This window comes from Mustela erminea, chromosome 17 (assembly GCF_009829155.1).
Source record: "Mustela erminea isolate mMusErm1 chromosome 17, mMusErm1.Pri, whole genome shotgun sequence".
In the NCBI taxonomy this organism is placed as follows: Eukaryota; Metazoa; Chordata; class Mammalia; order Carnivora; family Mustelidae; genus Mustela; species Mustela erminea.
Window position 1 is genome coordinate 41869052 of NC_045630.1, and position 18303 is coordinate 41887354.

At 55.4% G+C, this 18303-nt stretch overlaps 1 protein-coding gene across 3 annotated transcripts in view; it reads right to left on the bottom strand.

The window, feature by feature from the left end:
- Positions 1 to 242: 242 nt before the first annotated feature.
- The window catches only part of CACNA1S (calcium voltage-gated channel subunit alpha1 S), a 68263-nt gene continuing 50202 nt past the window's right edge, over positions 243 to 18303 (bottom strand). Inside the window, exons 29-44 of one of the 3 annotated variants that reach the window (XM_032318912.1) lie at positions 12900 to 12956; positions 11912 to 12040; positions 11648 to 11713; positions 10978 to 11069; positions 10099 to 10258; positions 9039 to 9166; positions 7947 to 8043; positions 7514 to 7616; positions 6468 to 6569; positions 6051 to 6175; positions 4534 to 4662; positions 3509 to 3744; positions 2152 to 2237; positions 1289 to 1380; positions 938 to 1081; positions 243 to 813 (exon numbers count right to left, since the gene is read on the bottom strand). In XM_032318912.1, coding sequence (XP_032174803.1) covers positions 562 to 813; positions 938 to 1081; positions 1289 to 1380; positions 2152 to 2237; positions 3509 to 3744; positions 4534 to 4662; positions 6051 to 6175; positions 6468 to 6569; positions 7514 to 7616; positions 7947 to 8043; positions 9039 to 9166; positions 10099 to 10258; positions 10978 to 11069; positions 11648 to 11713; positions 11912 to 12040; positions 12900 to 12956 — 1998 coding nt within the window. In that variant the 3' untranslated portion in view covers positions 243 to 561. Of the gene's footprint in view, positions 814 to 937; positions 1130 to 1288; positions 1381 to 2151; positions 2238 to 3508; positions 3745 to 4533; positions 4663 to 6050; positions 6176 to 6467; positions 6570 to 7513; positions 7617 to 7946; positions 8044 to 9038; positions 9167 to 10098; positions 10259 to 10977; positions 11070 to 11647; positions 11714 to 11911; positions 12041 to 12899; positions 12957 to 18303 lie in introns of all 3 variants that reach the window. The other 2 variants (XM_032318911.1, XM_032318913.1) reach the window with 2 other exon arrangements.

Below are 18303 nucleotides of genomic sequence, written 5' to 3' on the forward strand. Positions count from 1 at the left end.
AGGCAAGAGGGGAGGAGCGCTGAGATGGCCTGGGACCACAGCTCTGCAGCCAGAGGCTGCCCCGCGAGGACCTGAGGCTCCAGCGTCCCCAGGCCCTAGCCAGGCCCTCTGGGGACTCTGTCCTCCCAGGCCGAAGCTCCCAAGCCCTTGAGTGGAGCTCCTGGGAAATGGAACAGAGACGAGGGAAGAGTGAAAAGAAGAGAAGGAAACGTTTCCAGAAAAGGAGACAAGCAGGCGTCAGGTGCCAATGTCATAGGCCTGAGACTTTAATGTCCTGCTGGGGGGAGTGGCCTTCTGCCAGCCAGACACCGGCACTGTGGGTCTATTTGCATGACGTTGGAAGCTCCATCCAACCGTGCCTTCTGCTGGTGAGAAGGACAGCCCATTCGTCAACTTCTTTCTGATCTTTTTTCAGTGGTTCCTGACTACCCCTACTCAGCCAATCCACTGAGATTCGGAGAGAGAGAGGGGGGTCTCTGCAGGGGGCTAAGCCTTCTCTGCCCCAGCCACCCCGCCCTCACCGTGGGGGCTGCTAGCTCTAAGCCCATGCTGTGAGGGTCTTCACAGCCTGGGGGGGATCAGGGTCTCCTGGGAGCCCTGATGCTGATCAAGGCTGCCCAGCGAGGACCTGAGGCTCCAGCGTCCCCGGGCCCTGGCCAGGCCCTCTGGGGACTCTTGTCTTTTCAGCAGTTCTGTGGCTGCCACCTCCATGTCCTCTGGTGCCATCTGGCAGGCATCTGCCAGGGCCTGGCCGGTCGCCATGACAAAGTTAGCATCAGCCGCCAAGGTGTCCAGGCCGCCTCGAACCAGAGCCTACAGGGAGGACAGAAGGCCGGGTGGGTTCTCCTGGGGCGCTGCCTCAGGGGTCTGCCTCTATTGGCCAGCCCAGGGCCACCCCTGAATGTTGCCCACTGCTCTGGGCCCGCCGCCACCTCACCTCTTGAATCAGCTGGGCTGTCGCTGGAGTCTGGCACTGGGATCTACTGTCCTTGGTCCTACTGCTGTGGGATGCTTGCTCGGGCAGAGACACCGGGCTGGGCCTCCTCCTCTCCTCAGGCAGGGGAGTCTCGGCGCTGGCACACTGTTCCAAGTGCAAACAGCAGAGACCCCAATGGGGATGCTGGAGCCCCTGGGATCTGGTGAGACTTCAGCTCTTCCAAGGGAGCCTCAGCCAAGACCCACAGAGAGGGAAGGACCCAGGAGGCCGACCCTTTCTGTTATTAATGGGCAAATAATGGTGGCCCCCCTCCTCTGTATAGAGTTTCTTCCCAGGCCTCTGCCCCATTACCTGGCAAGGGGCAGGAGATGCTTGGGATCTGGGGATTTCTCTCTGGGTCAGCTGTTCTTTTAGATTTTCCACACAGGATTTGCTGTGGGGTTCTGTGGGGCAAGACAGACCAAGGGCAATAGGGCTGCTGACTCCTCCCTGGAGTCAGGGGAGCTCTGCTCAGCCAGGCGGCCAGACCCTGAGAGCTCCCTGAGAGTCCTGGGGCTGTGGAGGGTGTCCTGTGTGTGTGGGGGGGTACACATGCTAAGATCCAACCAAGTCCAGGCTGGTTGGGTAGGACCCTGTGTTGTCCTCTTGCTCCTCTACTTGCCCTGGTCTCTGTCCTTGTGGGTTTGAGAAGGGGGAGGGATCAGGACCAGAGTTTGAGTAGATCTGGCCAAGATCTTCTTTGGTGTTTCCATGTGTGTTTGCATGTAAAAGTGTGTGTATGTGGTGTGTGTGTGTGTGTGTGTGTCTACGTGCTCTGGGGAGCAGGGCGAGTGCCCTCATCTCCATCGAACTTGGGCATCCTCAAGGCTCCTGATGTCACACACAGTGGTCTAGGACCTGCTGGGAGATCGCCAGGCTATCTCCTGAAGGACCCCAGGGCCAAGGGGTCAATGCGGCCAGGGGCTGTCCTTCAGAGAGGGGAGTACCAAGGGTGTGAGTTTCCTGGCCTGCCCCCTTCCCACCTCGCTCAGTTACCTACTTGGCACCCTTCTCCCCAACCCGGATGAGGAGCTGACAGCTCGTCCACCCCAGGCCCAGCTGGCTCCCATAGCGACAGGCTCCCAGCCAGATCCCCCTAGTGTAAGGAGAGAGCCAGGCTCCCCAGCCCTCTCTGGCAGACTGCTCTGCTTCTAGGGCACCCAGAAAAGACTGACCCAGGACCCTTCGGGGTTGACCAAAGGCTCCTCCTCTGGCAGCAGGCGTCTCTGTCTCTTCAGGGAACTCGCTTTCATAGTGGAGGCTGAAATGGAAGCAAGGCTGCTGAGTGAGAGCAGGCTGCTTGTCCTCCCGCCATCCCGCCCCTCCGTGGCCCCTCAGGATCTGGACCCCATCACTGGTGGTGTCCTGATTCCAGGGCTGGGGCTCACACCGCTCTCTGGCCGGCCAGTCCTGGCCAGCTAAGAGAAAGAAGCCAAATGCGTCCCCACCTCCTCTCCTTTGCCCAAGGGATGCCGTTCTTCTACCCTTTCCACATTCTGTTCATCTTTTGTGGCCCAGCCCCAGCCTCACACCCTCTAGGACACTGGTTCTCAACCTTGGTGGCACACTGGATCAACTAGTAGTGGCCGTGTCCCATCCCCGGAGTCTGTGGTGAGGCCCTGGGCTCCGCCATTTTGGAAGGCCGAGAGACAGTGGGGGAGTGGAGGCTGGCACATGGAGGCTGAGAAACATTGCTTAGCTCTGTTCTAGGCCTTTCCGGCCCCTGGTGATCAGGACACCTGCATTCTCAGGGCACACAGGACACATGTCCCAAGGAGACTACAGTCTTTTCAGGTCAAGGCCCAGGTCTCATACTTCTGTAGCCCCGGAACATCCAGCACCATGGTGACCCAGGCGCACTTCCGGGCCTGTGGGGCTTTGAATGGAAGGGGGTGTAGGCAGCCCCAGCCCTGGCGGGAGTAGCTGCTCAACGGGCATCTGCCCTCTCCTGCCCATTTCTGACGGTGTGTGACAGCCTTGCCAGGTCCCCCTACCTAGAACAGAAGCTCTGCCTGGACCTCAGCCCACAGGTGACGATTTCCGAGAAGCTCTCCCCCTCATCCTGCTGTTTTTCGTGACACTTACGTAATTGTCTATTATATTTAGTCTGCAGCTCAGGGTGGGAGAGAGAAGACCCACTTAGCAATGATATCTCCAGAACCTAAATCCAACAGTTTAACTTTAATTTTCTGCAGCTTTTTGTAGTAACTCTCTCTCTTCCTAACCTGCTATGTTCCAGAGGTCGCAGCTCCTTAGACCTTAGACCAGAGGACAGAATGGAGGAACCACAGGGCATTTGTGCCAATGCTGCCCTCTGCTGGCCAGAGGAGTCTCTGCAGCCCAGGCCTGCCTCTTGCTTTAAGGTGGAGTGGGATCCCAAAGGACACAGAGGCAAGCAAAACACAATCTATACATTTCAGGATGTCCTCCTCCTAAATGACCTGGAACCCACTAAATATGTCTTCCCAGCCCTACCCCAGGACCCCTACATCCAAAGCTGGCAGTTGCTGCCACTACTTTGAAAACACCTGCCTGTTGCTGTGGTTGCTGTTGCCATAGGCAATGTTGGCGTTGGCATTGTTGGTATTGGCATGAGCCAGAGGGTTGGTGCGCGGATCTTGAGGGAAATCCTCCAAGAAGACAGGTGATTCCAGCTCTTCCATCTCTATCTCAGCAAACTGGAGGGGTCTCTGGTTGGCCATGACAGGGGGCAGGGAGTTGGTCCTTTCCAGGAAGTTGTCCACCTGTCCAAAGAGGCCTCCAGTCCTCTAGGGTCAAGGAGAAGAGCGTAAGGGCTGAGAGCCGTGATGGGGGGATAGGAGCTGAGAGTGCATGGGGACTGCCATCCTGGGAACAAGTGATGGCATTGGAAGACAAATCCTGTAAGGCCAGAGGAGGATGGGCTGGGCTGTGAGGGCAGAGAAGAGCTCACGATCTCCTTCTTCAGAGAGTTTTCAATTAAATGGTGGTAGACAGGACACACCTAAGGAACTATGTAGGAGACACTGACATCCAGATGGGGAAATACATTGGCATGGAAAGAGCACTGGATTGGGAGTCTGGAGAACTGGTTCTAGTCCCATGTCTAAAACTAACTTGCTGAAGTGATATTGGCTATCCCATATCATCTCTTTGGGTCACGATTTCCTCAGGAATAACCCAAAAAGTTTTAACTAGGTGGTCATTAAGAACCTTTTAATTCTATGGTGTCATAAAAAATTCTAGAGGGCTAAGGATTGAGGACCAGTGTAACTGGTAACAAGTAGGCACGCCTTTTGATAATGAAGGGATTCGAAGAGATGAACGTCAACTAGGGCTCTTGGGGAGGTGAGGACGGGAGTGAGGTTTGGTAGAGGAAACTAAAAGAGTATGTGTCATATTTGACAACTTCAGTAGGTTGGGTCCAGTAGGATTCTGAGTCCCAAGAGATGTGGGCTGTGAGTGTCTTCACCTTCCAAATTCCCCTCCCGTATGGTGGGGCTCCTGGCCCTCATCGCTATGGGATGTTGCTGCTCCCCATGCCTAGAACAGATGGGGTGGTCACCGTCTTCACTTACCCGGAATATCCCTTCCTCCATCGCAGCCTCCACCATGGCTCTCTCCAGCTCCTCTTCTGCCGTCAGGTCTCCTGAGATAGTACGGCGGATCTCTGGAGCGGCCTCTTCCTCAATGGTCCGCAGTCCAGCCTGGGGACAGAAGCTCAGTGATCCCTCCAGCCTAGTGAGAGAAACCAGACTGCTTCCCATGGCCTCGCTCATTTCTAGCCCCAACTCCATCCACACCCTCTCCTGGACATTCAACATCCCAGGGCTCCAGGAGGCCCTGCTCTGACTGCTGGCCCAAATCCTAATGGCTCCCAAGGAGTCTTCTCGTAACCTCATGGGTGATTTCATACTCTCCCAGGCCTCTAGGTGGAAAAATCTTTTTACCAGTACAATCTCCGAGACAAATGATCTCTTTTGAATGAACATATCATTCATATCATTTTTTGAGTTGATCAAAGCAATGGGATGAACCAAGATTGGTATCATCTGATAGCTTGCAACGAGAACACAGCATCATTTCTGTGACATTCCTGTCCAGGATCAGTGTATCTTAACCCGATCATGAAAAAACAAGTGAACTCAAACTGAAGGATATCCTGACAATCTTCCAAAGTGTCAAGGTCAGTCAAGGAAAGACCAGAGAACTGTTCTGGGTAGAAGAGTCTAAAGAGATATAGAAACTAAATGCTGTGTACAGTTCTGAAGTGGATCCTTTTGCTATAAAGGACATCACTGGGACAACTGGTGAAATTGGCACGAGGCCTGAGGATTTGATGATCATAAAGTCTCAGTGTTAATTTCCTGATTCTAGTGGTTACATTGTGATTATGTAGGAGAATTATGGAGAATGCCCTTGCTGCATGTGAAAACGTTCTGGGTTGATGGAACATTATGTTGGGAATTACTCTCAAATGGTTCAGGAAAAAAGTTGTACCGTTGTACATGCAACTTCTAAAATTTTGAAATTGTTTTAAAGTAAAAATTGCAATTGAAATGTTTTCGAGCACACAGCCCAAAGGCATGCATATTTTTGAATTTGTAAATTGTGTGTCTGATTAACACCAAAAAATAGAAATAAAAAACAGATGCGATGAAACAAAGTTTAAATTTCTTTGCCTACCGGCGGATCTTTTTAAGCACTCAAATCTCTCTTTTATTTATTTATTTATTTTTTTTTTAAAGATTTTTTTTTTTTTATTTTATTTATTTGACAGAGAGAGATCACAAGTAGGCAGAGAGGCAGGCAGAGAGAGAGAAAGAGGAGGAAGCAGGCTCCCTGCTGAGCAGAGAGCCCAATGCGGGACTCGATCCCAGGACCCTGAGATCATGACCTGAGCCGAAGGCAGCGGCTTAACCCACTGAGCCACCCAGGCGCCCTCAAATCTCTCTTTTAAAAAAAAATCCCATTTCTGTTGGTCCCATCATCCTTCCCTCTGGGCCTCTATCACTGTCCTTCAAGGACATGAAGAGGGAGCTGGAGTCTGGAGACTTGGCTCACTGGAGTCCCTGGGACTTCAGGTTGGCCTTACCTGGATCTGTATGGTATCCTTCTTAGGCCGATACCCATAATACTCTTCCTGGCGCTTCATGAACTTCCGGAAGTGCTCCTGGATCAGAAACGTGGCGTAGAACTTCCCCACAGTCACCTCATCATCTGCAGAAAAGCCAAAAAGGGATGTCCTGAAGGTGGGTAAGAATCTGCACCAGGTTCAGAGTGGGAGCCGGGGGTAGCCAGGACCGGGCCATTCAGGACATGCCTCTCCTTGCTGACTTGGACAGTGGGCAATTCCCATCCTAAGTCTAGCACCGGTCCTGATGGCCACCACGGGGTCTATCCAAGGTATTTACAAAGTGTCTGGGCCATTTTCAGATTCTCACAGGGCTTCCTGGAGAAGTCCCCTTTCCTTAGCTGCTTCTGGACTCTGGTCTCTCAAAGCAGCACGCACCTCCTATTGGAGGAATGACCTGGTCCAGGAGCTTCATGCTGGTTCTCTTCCAGATCTTCTTGATGATGGCCCTCAGCTCCTCGTTGGCCTGCTCAAAGTTACCTGGGGCAAGGGACAGCCAGAGGCAGTTAGGGTTAGGGTTAGGGTTCCAAACACCTCACTCAACAAATGTTGGCTGAGGTTTTGTTTGTTTGTTCGTTTGGTTGTTTGATTGGTTTTGGCAGCTACTGGGCTCAGTACTGGGCATGGTGGGAAGACATCACCATCCCCCTGGGGCAGCCCAAACCTTGGGTCATGTATTTACTCCCCACAAGCCTTGGCTTCCAGTGGTCAAAGGGGCTGCCTTTGAAAGCTGTCTGATGTCTCCTACTCTTTTCCCTTTTCCTTCGAAAGCCCCCAAATCCCCATGCCCTGTGGTCTTTCCAAAGACCCCCGCAGCCTTCCTGCTGCCCTAACTTCTTTTCTCCAATTCTTGACTCTTGGCCCTCCTCTCCTTGCCCTCCGAGAAAACGTTCCCTGGGGCTGTCCTAGATGCTGGCAGAGGTTCTGATGCCCTTGGGGGATGGATCTGATAGAGCTGAGCCCTAAGAGAGGGCTCAGGAATAATACCAAGCTTCCCCACCCCAACTCCTTTCCCAGCTCCCTCCATGTCTGCCTTCCTGGTGGAGTTTGGGGGGAACCTGTGGGGTTAGTGGAGCTGAGTGTGGACTGCCCACCCACTGCGACCTGAGGAGCTCCTCTGCTCCTGCCCAGAGCCAAACCTCAGGTGGCCCTCCCCTCTGTGCTAACACTGCCACTTCTCCGGCCCTGATCAGACATAGCTGCGTGGGAGTAGATCTTAGTGACCTTGGCCTGTAGAGAATTTTTGAGCTCTATCTAAGCCCTGAAAGGCATGAGAATGTTGTGGTCATAGTCAGGGGTCCTCCTCCTACTTTTCCGCATGGCTCTTGGCTCCAACTTTTAGCTCTGACAATCTGGCAGAATCTGCACCAGAAAACTCATCCTCTGAGAGAAGGGAGGGGGGCCGCACGCCAGAAAGCCCTCACCTTCCGTCTTGATCTTGAGTGCCGTGCGGACCAGGGCAAAGAGGGTGGCGTTGAAGGTGACCGTGCCATCGCTGTTCAAGGGCATGTTCATGCCCACCAGCCGCTGTGAGGGGAGGGCAGTGGCTGACTGCTGAGCTGGGACCAGGCCAGGCGTGGCAGGTCATTCCAGCCTGGTCTGTGGACCGGGGGAGGGGGGGATCATGAAGGCTGGGGGTGTGGGTGATTCAGGACACCCTTCACAAGGGAATGGAAAAATGAGTTGGGGGGGACACTGCTGAGACCAGAGGTCCTCAGGGAGGAACTTGGGGATGCAGGAGATGGCTGCTGTGAAATGACTCATCCAATCAGGCCCGCCCTCACCAGCTTCCCTGTCCCAAGGTGCCTGAGCCTCTTTCTTTCCTGGAGGCCACCCCTCCCTAGCAGCGCTGGTTACCTTACAGGCCACCCGGTGGGGACAGAACTTCCCAAAGCCCAGAGGGGGCTGGATCCGTCTCAACAGGGTCACCACATCCAGGTGTTTGATTCTGCCCCTGCAGGAGGACACATGGACTTGTCTCCCTGCAGCCCCACCCAGAAGGTCCCTCCCTGCTCAGACAAGGGACCAAGGGCAAGAGAGCCAGGCCACAGGGCAATGCTTCCTATTGTCCAAGGAAGTAGAAGCTGTGCTCCCTCTTTAAAGAAGAAACAAGTTTGGGTTCACTATTGCCCACCACCAGGAATGGGCTGTCCTTTGTTGGGGGATGTCCTTTTGAGAACAGAATACCCTCAGATGTGGGATCTCCAGGTCTGGAACCTGGACTTCATTTGTACCATGGCAGAGCTTTCCTTGGGCTCTGTTTGAGCTGACTGGGGGCTCTTGGGTTATATTAACAGATGTAGAGGGTGTGGATCACTGGAGGTGGAAGCCCGCTTCCCGAGACTTGTAGAGAGCTGGAGAGCTGTGTCACAGGTTGTTGTGGTAAGGATTAAATGAGAAGAGGCTTGCAGTGGTTAGCACAGGGCCTGATGCCGGGGCAACATTGGTCAAATATGAGCTTCTTATCTTTCTAGAAAGAATGTAAAGCAGTAGTACTTCCCAAGGGTTAACAAGCACACAAACGCCCTGAGGATGAGGCTAATAATTGAGGGTTCTGATTCAGTAAGTTGGCCTGGTAGGGGGGCGGGGAGCCAGAGCTCTGCATTTTAATGACGCTAGGATGCTGTTGGTCCTGGGACTACAACTCTGCTAGCCAGGGCCCGCTGAGGCACTGAGTTCCTTGCTCCTGGATGTGTCCAAGCAAAAGCTGGATGACCATTTCTCGATAAAGTCAAGGGGTTTTCTGCCCTGGGAGGTCATGGGATCCCTTCCAACCCTAAGAAACTCCAATTTTCTGATCTGGAACATCAGATAATGAAGGGAGCAGGGGGCCACTCATTCTTATAAAACTGGAGAGTGACTCCCTGCAGGGACAGCAGGACGGGGTCTAGGATGGAAGGGGGGACAGCTGAGGGATGGCCCCGCCCAGAGCCTACAGATAGGACTCACTTAGCCTCTGGGTCATACTCTGCCCAAATGGCCTTGAACTCATCCAGGTGATGAGGGCCCAGAATGGACCAGTCCCGCGTGAGGTAGTCAAAGTTGTCCATGATGACAGCAACAAAGAGGTTGATGATCTGTAAGGGGAGAACAGAGGGTTCCCACCTGGAAAGACAGGTGATAATGGGGAGAGGGGTGGGGGCTGGGGGGTGCCCAGTGGGTAAGGGGGTCCTTCCTTGAAGACCTTCTGAATGACCTACCTCCCCGACATGAGCAACCCGTGTCACACCCTTGTGTTCCCGCATGGGTAGGGTCCTCAGATGGGGGTCTTTGTGCTCATCCTTAAAAGCCCAGCTCAAGCTCCTCCGATCTCAGCCACTTGCCCCCAGCCCAGAGAGATGACCCCGTCAGTGTCCTCACCGGACCATGCCCTATTACTGCTCCTGCCTTGGCTGTGTATCGTGACCGTCCCTTTGAACGGCAAGACTTGCTCCCACATGGGTTCCCCGGTACCCAGGGAGCTCCTTCAGGGCCAGACTGGGTCTTAGCATGTTTCTACCCTCTGCACTGAGCCCAGGACGCTCATACAACAGTTTTGGACTGAATATAGGAAAGAAGAAAGAGTGAAGGAACGACAGCCCACGGATGGCGCTGGCTCTTCACTTTCCACACGAACAGACAGCAGACCGGGGTTTCCAGAACAATCTGCACTGTTTCTAACCCCATAAGGCCTCCTCTGGGGACCTGTTTCCAGAGCTTCAGCCATGGGGCAACTTCCTCTTCACAGGAATAGGAAGGCCAAGTGGCTTTATTGGGGACCCCTATCTATGCAGGACAGAACCCCTTTAATTTCTTCTTTTGATCACTAATTGCTCACCAAAAAGGGTAAAACTTTTTAGCAACCCCTCTGGCCATGATAAAGCACTCAGAAAATCAAGTCCCCCCCAGGCTGAGTGGAACAAGGGGCCATCTAACCAGAGTCTCCTGTGTCTTATGTCCCCGAAGCCCACCCCCGATAGACAGAAGCTGCCGGGGAAGGGGAGGGTAGGCTCGTCTCCAGGCATCTCACCAGGAAGGCACAGAGCATGTAGAAGCTGATGAAGTAGTAGTAGGCGAAGTTGGTGCCACACGTGTACTCCTCACCCGGGGCATAATCTGACTCGGGGTCGCACAACTTGCCGTAGCTGCAGGCCAGCAGGATCTCCTGCCATGCCTCGCCTGTTGCACACCTGGAAGAGATGGGGTCCCGTTGGCCTGTCTGCTCGTGGGCGGCCCCTCAGGAGGCCAGCAGCCTGGGGGGTGCAGGGTGTGGACAGGTGGGCAGACTGGGGCTTCCCCCTCGCCCCCGTATCACCAAAAGAGGCAGTTCAGACCCCTAGGTTCACCAAGTAGCTCAGGGCGAGGCGGGCCTCAGTTTCCCCTCTGTGCTAGGGCTCCACTGCTCCTTATGGGGTACTATGAGCAGGAGCTAAACTAAAGAAAAGGGGTCTCTTGGCTGCAGGGGCAAAGTCAATCCATGATTCAAGTTGCTGGCGGGGACCGCAAGGGAGAGTGCCATGCTGACCCCGTGCTGACCGAGGTGGGGCAAGGTCACAGGCCACTGAGGCCCTACCACTCCCGTGTAGGGACATTTGGCCTCTGTCTCCTGCTGCACTGGGATGAGGTCCCACTCAGGACCAGCTACGTCATTTTGAAGGTCCAGGGCAAAATGAGCATGTGGGGCCATTTGTTCAAAATGGATTTAAACAATGGCATGGGTCAGTCAGAGCTGACTTCTAAAAGGATTAAACATTTCAAGACCAGGTTAGGAGAGCCTCATCTCGTCCGAGCACAGGGCCCAGGGCCAGGAAGACCAGGGCCTGCCTAGGGGCAGAGTAGAGCAAAGCAAAGGCCAAGGGCAGGGGTGGGGATGGGGAGGTAGGGGTACGGGGCAGCGGGAGCCTCACACCTGAAGAGCAGCAGCACAGCTTGCGGGAAGGTCTGGAAGTTGTTGTTGCGGTTTATCTGGGTCCCGTCCACCATGGCGATCTTACCAAACATCTGCAAATCACAAAAGGCCCCCACCTGTGACCTAGATCGCAGCCTCCCCTCAGCCCAGGCCCTGCTGGCCTCTCCCACCTCACTACTCCCCTCCTTCACCCCTATCTCCTCCAAATCCCCTTCACCACAAGCCACAGCAGACCTGAAGCCAGATTAATCAGATTATTTTCAAGATTGGGAGAAGTTCTTCCCACGGAGCCAAAGGGAAGCGGGAGAGAGGACCATGTTTTCCCAGCACAAGCCAACTTAGGGACTCTATGTGGGGAATGGGGGGGGCAGTGTTCACAGGGGGGTAAACTGAGACACCGGATTCCCTCCTCAGGTGGCCCCTGCTGTCCACCCGTGTGCCAAGGCTCCTCCTGGGTGGCTCCCAGCCGACCAGTCTTGCAGCCACCGGGGGTAAGGTGCCCAGCGTCCTTCCTCAGTCCCGCATCTGACCCCATGGTGGTCGGGATAGAAGACGCAGGGAGGGTGGAGGGTCCAGCCTCCGTGCTGATTAGGCCTCCCTCAAGGGTCCACAGATGCCCCCCACCATGTGGCCCAGATCCCCGCTTTGAGCTGGGCCCTCCTGCCCTCACCTGCATGCCGATGACTGCGTAGATGAAGAAGAGCATGACGATGAGGAGGGCCACGTAGGGCAGGGCCTGGGGGTGAAGAGGGAGGTCAGGGCGCAGGGCTCCACGCACCTGCTCTGCAGCCCTGCCCCTCCCCAAGCTCTACTGCGCACCCCATGGTCACGCCAGGGCTCTACCCCGGGCCACACGGATGCCCGTCACAGCCTCTCCAAGTCCCCCGTGTCCACCTGGCCTGGGCCCCGCTCAAGATGGGCTGGGCAGGCACACCTGGAAGGACTTGATGAAGGTCCACAGCAGAGTGCGAACTCCCTCCGCCCGGCTCAGCAGCTTGATCAGCCTCATGACTCGGAACAGGCGAAAGAAGGCGCTGGAGATACGGGCGCTCTCGTCCGGGTCCTGCGGGCCAGCAGCCCCAGAGGTCAGTCTGGAGGTGGCACCTCAGCCGAGGAGGAAGCAGGCGGGGCGGGAGGGGCAATGTGTGTGTGCTGGGGAGACATCCACGGCAGACAGGAATTCCAGCCCCAGCTCGAGTCCCCTGCCAGACCCTAGCACCCGATCCTCCTCAGGCTTAGGGCTCTGGGCTTGGGGAGCCAAAAGGAGGGAGGTGGCCCCTGCAGGGCGCTAAGCCCATTCTCAGGAGAGGCAGCGGGGACTCAGCCCTGGGCCCTGGGAGGCTGCACCTGGGCCCCACTGCCCGTCCTCCTGGGGCCTCCTGCCTCATCCCACCTTCTCCTCAAGCTGCCACTGAGCCGAGGACTCTCTCAGTGCGGGTTTCCTAGAGCACGGCTGCTCTGTCCCCATCCATTCACCACGGCCACTCCACCACCCCACCGAGCACAAGGCTGTCCTAAGCCAGGCTAGCCTCAGACACCCGGACAACTCTGGAAGGGGAGAGCCCTGCCAGGCTTCCTGTGTCCCCAGAGACCTTGTGCCAGCAAGCTGTCACTAAGGTCCTGCGCCAGCTAGCAGTCACAGTCCTCTCTGGATGCTGCCGTCTGGATGGAGGGCGCCAGAGAGACCCTTACCCTGTTTCCCAGGGCTCTGAGGAAAGCCACTGCAGCCATGCGCCTTCTGCTGCAGAGCCCGCGCATCCCCCCCCCCCCCACCCCTGACCCTCCAGGGCGCCTGCTCTTAGGGAAGGAAGCCCTTGGGGCCGGATCCACCCCATGCAAAGCCACAGCCAGGCCCGAGCATGCAAGCTGCGGGGCGGAGAGCTGGCGGGCGTGCTGGGCAGGCTCATGCAGCCCGGAATTACAACGTTCCCGCAGCCTCCACCCAGGCAATACAGTCCTCCGCTGGAGGCCAGGAAAGTCTGTGGAGAGAAGACACCAGGGGAGGGGCAGGGGAGGAAAGAGAGAGGAGGAGGGACACAGGGGGGAGGGGGCAGGTGAGGAGAGGCATCAGAAAGGACACACAGAAGAGTTAAAGAGAGAAAAAGAGCGGCAGGGGACGAAGACCCCAAGTGGCTGCCAATCAGGGGTGGGGTGGGTGGGTGTGAGGAGAAGCTGTGGGGACAGTGAGGCAACAGGCTGGGGACAAGGGAGCAAGAAGAAGAGGGAAGACCAGACGGGGACGGGTCCCTGCCCATCTCCGGGACGTGCCTACAGCTGACAAGGGGCCCAGGTTCTTCCTGTGTGTCTGGGTTATGACATGCTGGGGACATCCCTGAGGGGACACATTGCAGTGCCGGCCGTTCACTCTGAGTGGACTTCCACCCCTGTATCTCCCCAGCTCCCTTGTGCCGCCGAGGCCCTTATGGAAGTCCCACCCTCTGGGGGCAAAGGCCCTCTGTGGGGGGGTCTGAGCCGCCCACAGCAGACGTCTCTCTGCCCCCGGCCCATGAGCACGACCAAGGCTTCCACCCCAGCGGCCACGTTCTTAAGTTTTTCCTATGTGTTCAGCATCTCTCTTAGGCCACCTTGCACGAGAAACCCTTGTCCTGGAGTCACGGGACAGGAGGAATCATTGTTGAGTCTTCCCATTATTTGTGGGTGAACTTGTTCCCAGTACACCAGTTTCCCTGCCAGGCAACATTCCCTTTCCCCTGGGCCACTGGTTCTCAAGCCTGCCGCCATATTGGATCCCATGGAGAACTGAATAGATTCCTTCCCTGGGTTCCCCACCCAGGCCAAGGAAGTCAGCTTCTAGGGGGTGGGCCTGGCTTCAGACATTTCAGTGCATCCCAGGGGATTTTAATACGCAGCTAAGGATGACCACCAGTGTTCCAGACCTGTGCGGCCCTTATGGGAGCTTCCAGGCCCATGCAGCTCTCTGAGCTACAGTGACGATTAAATCAAGTGAGAAATTTATTTCCTCATTTGCACCAGCCACATTTCAGGTGACCGATAGACACGAGTGCCTAGTGTCAACTGTACCACATGAGGCAGAAGATTTCTACCATTGCCAAAAGTTCTAACAGACAGTGTTGCCCTGGTCCGCTCCCTGGTTTGTATGTCAGGAATAGAAATCGATATTTAAATGTAAAGCCTTGTGCTCTCTTCGGCAGCACATATACTAAATGTAAAGCCTTAACATGATTCCAAGAAAACATTCATTCTTGGTAACTCTGCTCCTAAAAATCAAATAATGACCGACACCCTCTGGGTCCTCTGCCACCGAAAAATTCTCTTGACTTATCCAGGCTTCCTCTACATAGACCCCAAACCTCCAGAAGTAATTACTTTTATTTAGGGCTGTTTATTTTAGCTCTTTAGAGTTCTCTCTTCTAACTTGGCTTTCAAACCCTGGGGCCTTTGGGGTGTTGTTCCCCAGTGGAAACTGAACATAGATGGAAATACACAACACCCACACACCCACACGTGTACACGTGCACACCAGTTTTGCCCAGGACCCAACCTGCCCTTCGCCTGCCCCCACCCTCTTGGGATCTGAGCAGACAGAATTCTGTCATTGTCTTTCAGTATATGGGGGTGAACAGGATTCCCAGGCCAAGCCCTCCCCCAGACAGTCTGCGAGGCAGCCAAGTCTCCAGGAGGTGCTGCCTGCCAGGGCTGGGCCTGGAGGAATCTCAGGCTGAGAACTCCTTCCTCACAGGCTCCAGACTTTTCCTCAGCTGCCTACCTCCGAAGTGTCTCTAGGGCCAGCATAGAATTCTCTCTGGGTAGAGAATTCTCTCTACCCAGCATAGAATTCACTCCTGGGCTGGCAGAGTCTAAAGGGCTCATCGACGGGCAGCAGGAAGTTCAGGAGGAAGCTCTGCACATGGGGGAGGCCTCTGGCTTTGGGGCTAGTCCACAGCAGCCCCTGAACAGAAGCCCAGCATGGCCATGGTTAGGGGGCTCAGAAGGCTCTTCTCTATGCCCCTCCCGTGATACAGCTCGGTAGGCACTCTGCCCAGAGGACAGTTGTCTCTTGATTTCAGCCTCTCTTCCCTGTCCCCTGCTCCCCTCTTCCACCCTGCAGTGACCCCCGCCCCCCCGCCACCGCCATGCCATCCCCAGCTTCAAATCCACAGAGAGGCCACCCTAGAGAGCTCTCGACTTTGAAGATCTCAGACATGGATCTCTCTGGCTGAAGCCTCCGGCCCGCCCCCGTGTTCTTTCTCACTCCACCCTGCATCCCCTCCCCCCACTTCTGTTGGTCCAGCTCCTGGGGCCATACGCCTCTCTGCTCAGCCTGGACCCTTGTTTTGCCATCTCGGCAACCCCCTTGCTTGCACTGAGACGCTCCACCCAACGTGCCAGCCCTCCAGACCACACCTGGGGTCCGGTCCCTTTCCCCAATCTCCCGGGGCACCGAGCAGAGCCTGACTCCAGGGTGCATCTGAGCTCACTAGGCCCACCCCAGCCCCGTCATTTTTCCTGCAGGTGGACTCATCACATCGGCTAGTCCTCAAGAGTCAGTTCCCACCCTCATGCCCAATGTCCTGTCCTCCCTCCCAGTGGAAGTTTCTGCCTACTGCCTCGGACACTCCCGTGGCTGCCCACGATGAACGCCCTCTTCCCTCCTCCCCATGCCCCGGCTCCCTTGCATCCTTCACAATTCTCATGACCTCTGCTTACACTCTTCCTCTTCCTGTGGTCTGACTCGTGTCCTTGGCCATCACCTCTGAAAATAATCCCTTCCTCAGCAGTCTCTTCTCCTGCTGTGAATTTCTCCCGTGCACCGGCTCCGCCTGTAGTCTCCCTTGCCCTAAACTCAGCACCCACCACTTTCCAGCTACGACCTCTACTGAACTCCTTGCAAGCTCCAGACTGTTTCCTGTACGCTTGGACATTTTTTCTCACTTTCTGGTCACTGCTCCCTGCTTATCGTTGGCTCAAGCCCACAGTCTACCCTGCTCAACAGACAACTTCCTCATCGCAAACCGAGTGGCTCTGCTGGCTCCAACTCTGCAGGATCTCAACTCCTTTGCAGCCGGCTCGTCCCACCCGAGGCTTCGACCGTCACCTCTGCGCATCAGGGTCCAGCTCGTGTCGATGGAGCTGCTACTCCCCCGGATACAGAGTGACCCTCGGTTCCTCGCCCGCGTTTCCAACGACTCGCTACCCATTTCCACTTGGGCACCCGGCACCCAAGCCCACAGCCCCAGAACAGAATCATGGTAAGTGCGTCCCCCCAAGTCTTTCTTTTCGGGCAGTGCTGAGTCTCTCTGGACTCCTTCCTTCCTGAGGCCCCAAGTCACCAAATCCTGTTGCCTCGGAGCCTTTCTGTTCCTCTCCTGCTCTGAGCCCTGACTCTCATGGCTTCATGCCCATTTGCTTTCTGTCCCCTCTTGCTAACAGGGATATACTGGAGCTTTCTTAAATCCAGCTTCTCCCCTGGGACACTGGGTCTTAAGCCCTTTCATTTATTCATAGTCTTTGCTCCTATAGTGTGCAGAGCCCGAGGCTAGGCTGTCATTTCTCCCACGTTCAAGGAAACCCTCCTTGGCTCCACCTTCTCCTCCCAGCCTCTACCCTGCTTCTCTCCGTAGTAAAACGCCTGAAAGGAATCACCCCTCCTTGCATTCTTTGTTCCGCCTCGCTGGTCCGCTGTAAGCGGGGATTCTTCCCCATCGTTCCAATGAAACTGTTCCTGCCAAGGTCCCTGCTGATCTCCTCATTGCCAAAGTCAAGTCAACACTCCGCTCCCATCTTTTTCAACTGTTTTGTTCTCCGGGTGGTGTCTCAGGACACCACTGTCTTCTGGGTCCCCCGCCTCAGGGGCCGAGCCTTCCTCCATCTGTTCGCTGGTTCCTCCTGGTCTCTCCAGGCACTAAACGTGGGAGCATTCCTGGGCTCAGCCTTGAGACCCTTTCTCTCTAGAGACCTGCTCCCTTCTCAGCAGTTGTCATCCCTCCCCCACAACTTTAAATACCATCTTCAAATTTAGATGCCCCCCCCCCCCCCCGCCGCCCTAAACTCGGAGCTCCATCCAGACTCCTACATCCCAGCGTACTTGGTGTCTCCATCCAGGTGCCTCGTGAGCACCCTAGATTACCACGTCTACAACAGAAATCTCGGTTTCTCCCCCACACCCGCCCACTTTTCTAGCAGCTTCCATATCTCGTAAACAGAAGCTCAGTTCCTTGGACAAAAATCTTTGTAGTCACCTTCAGTTTGTTTTTTCTCTCTTCCTCTAAATCAAGGCCATGTGCAAATTCGGTCAGCTCACTCTCGCGAGCAGATTAGATGTGTCTAATTCTTGCTACATCCACAGCCAGCCCCCTCGCCACCATCAGCTCTCGTGGTAATCACGGCAGCCTCCTGACTGCCCTCCCTCGGCCGGCCCCGTGTCCCCCACAGCTTGCTCTCAACACAGCCGCTAAGGGGATCCTTTTAGAACTAAAGTCAGACCAGGTTTAAGCCCTCCAAGCAGCTCTCACCTCTCTCAGAATAAAAAGCAAGATCATAACCATGGCCTTCAAGGGACTAAGTGATCTGGCCCTTGGCCTTCTGTCTCTGACCTCATTTCCACCGTCCTTCATTCCAACCACGAGGGCCTCCTACTACCCCTCCAACTCAGAGCCTTTGCACTCACCGTTTTTCTGTCCCAACTCTCCCAACACCCGCATGGCTCCCTCCTTTTACTCGGGTTGTCACTCACCTGGTGTCAGGTACCCTGACACCAACCCTTCCCTCCCTTCCCTTCTAAGCTTTCATCTTGCTTTATCTGTCTTTGTAATACCCACCGGGCCTACCTGCCCTGCTGGAGGTTTACTGTCCGCTTGCCCCCGTGCTCCTGTTCCCTGCTGTATCCCTAGCTCGGGCGGGAGGGACTCAACGAGCATTTTGTACTAAGTAAAGAAATGACCTCCTCCCTAACTGGGCTCATTTTAGTCATTCTCACCTCTCACCCCTCGCCTCCAGATCAACTTTCTAGAAGAACAGCTTTAATCCTTCTACTGCTCTCTTTAGAAACCTCCTGTGACTTCCCTGCCATGTAAAATTCAAGGCCTTCCTCACCCCCCTTCCCTTTCTTGCCGTACCCCCCACCCCCACCGGGCCGCCTCCACATGCTCACGTGATCTGCTAAACCAGACCTCAGTGCCCTGAATCTTCTATCATTTGTCTCCTTCTCCGGGTCTCTCCTACTGCAGCCTGCCTGTGTGGCTTGCTTGTCCCTCCGCCTCCAATCACGAGGTCCCCTTTCCTCAGGACCCACTTCAGTTTGCGCCACCTCCATGAAGCCTTCCCTGACCACTCCACCTTTCCCAT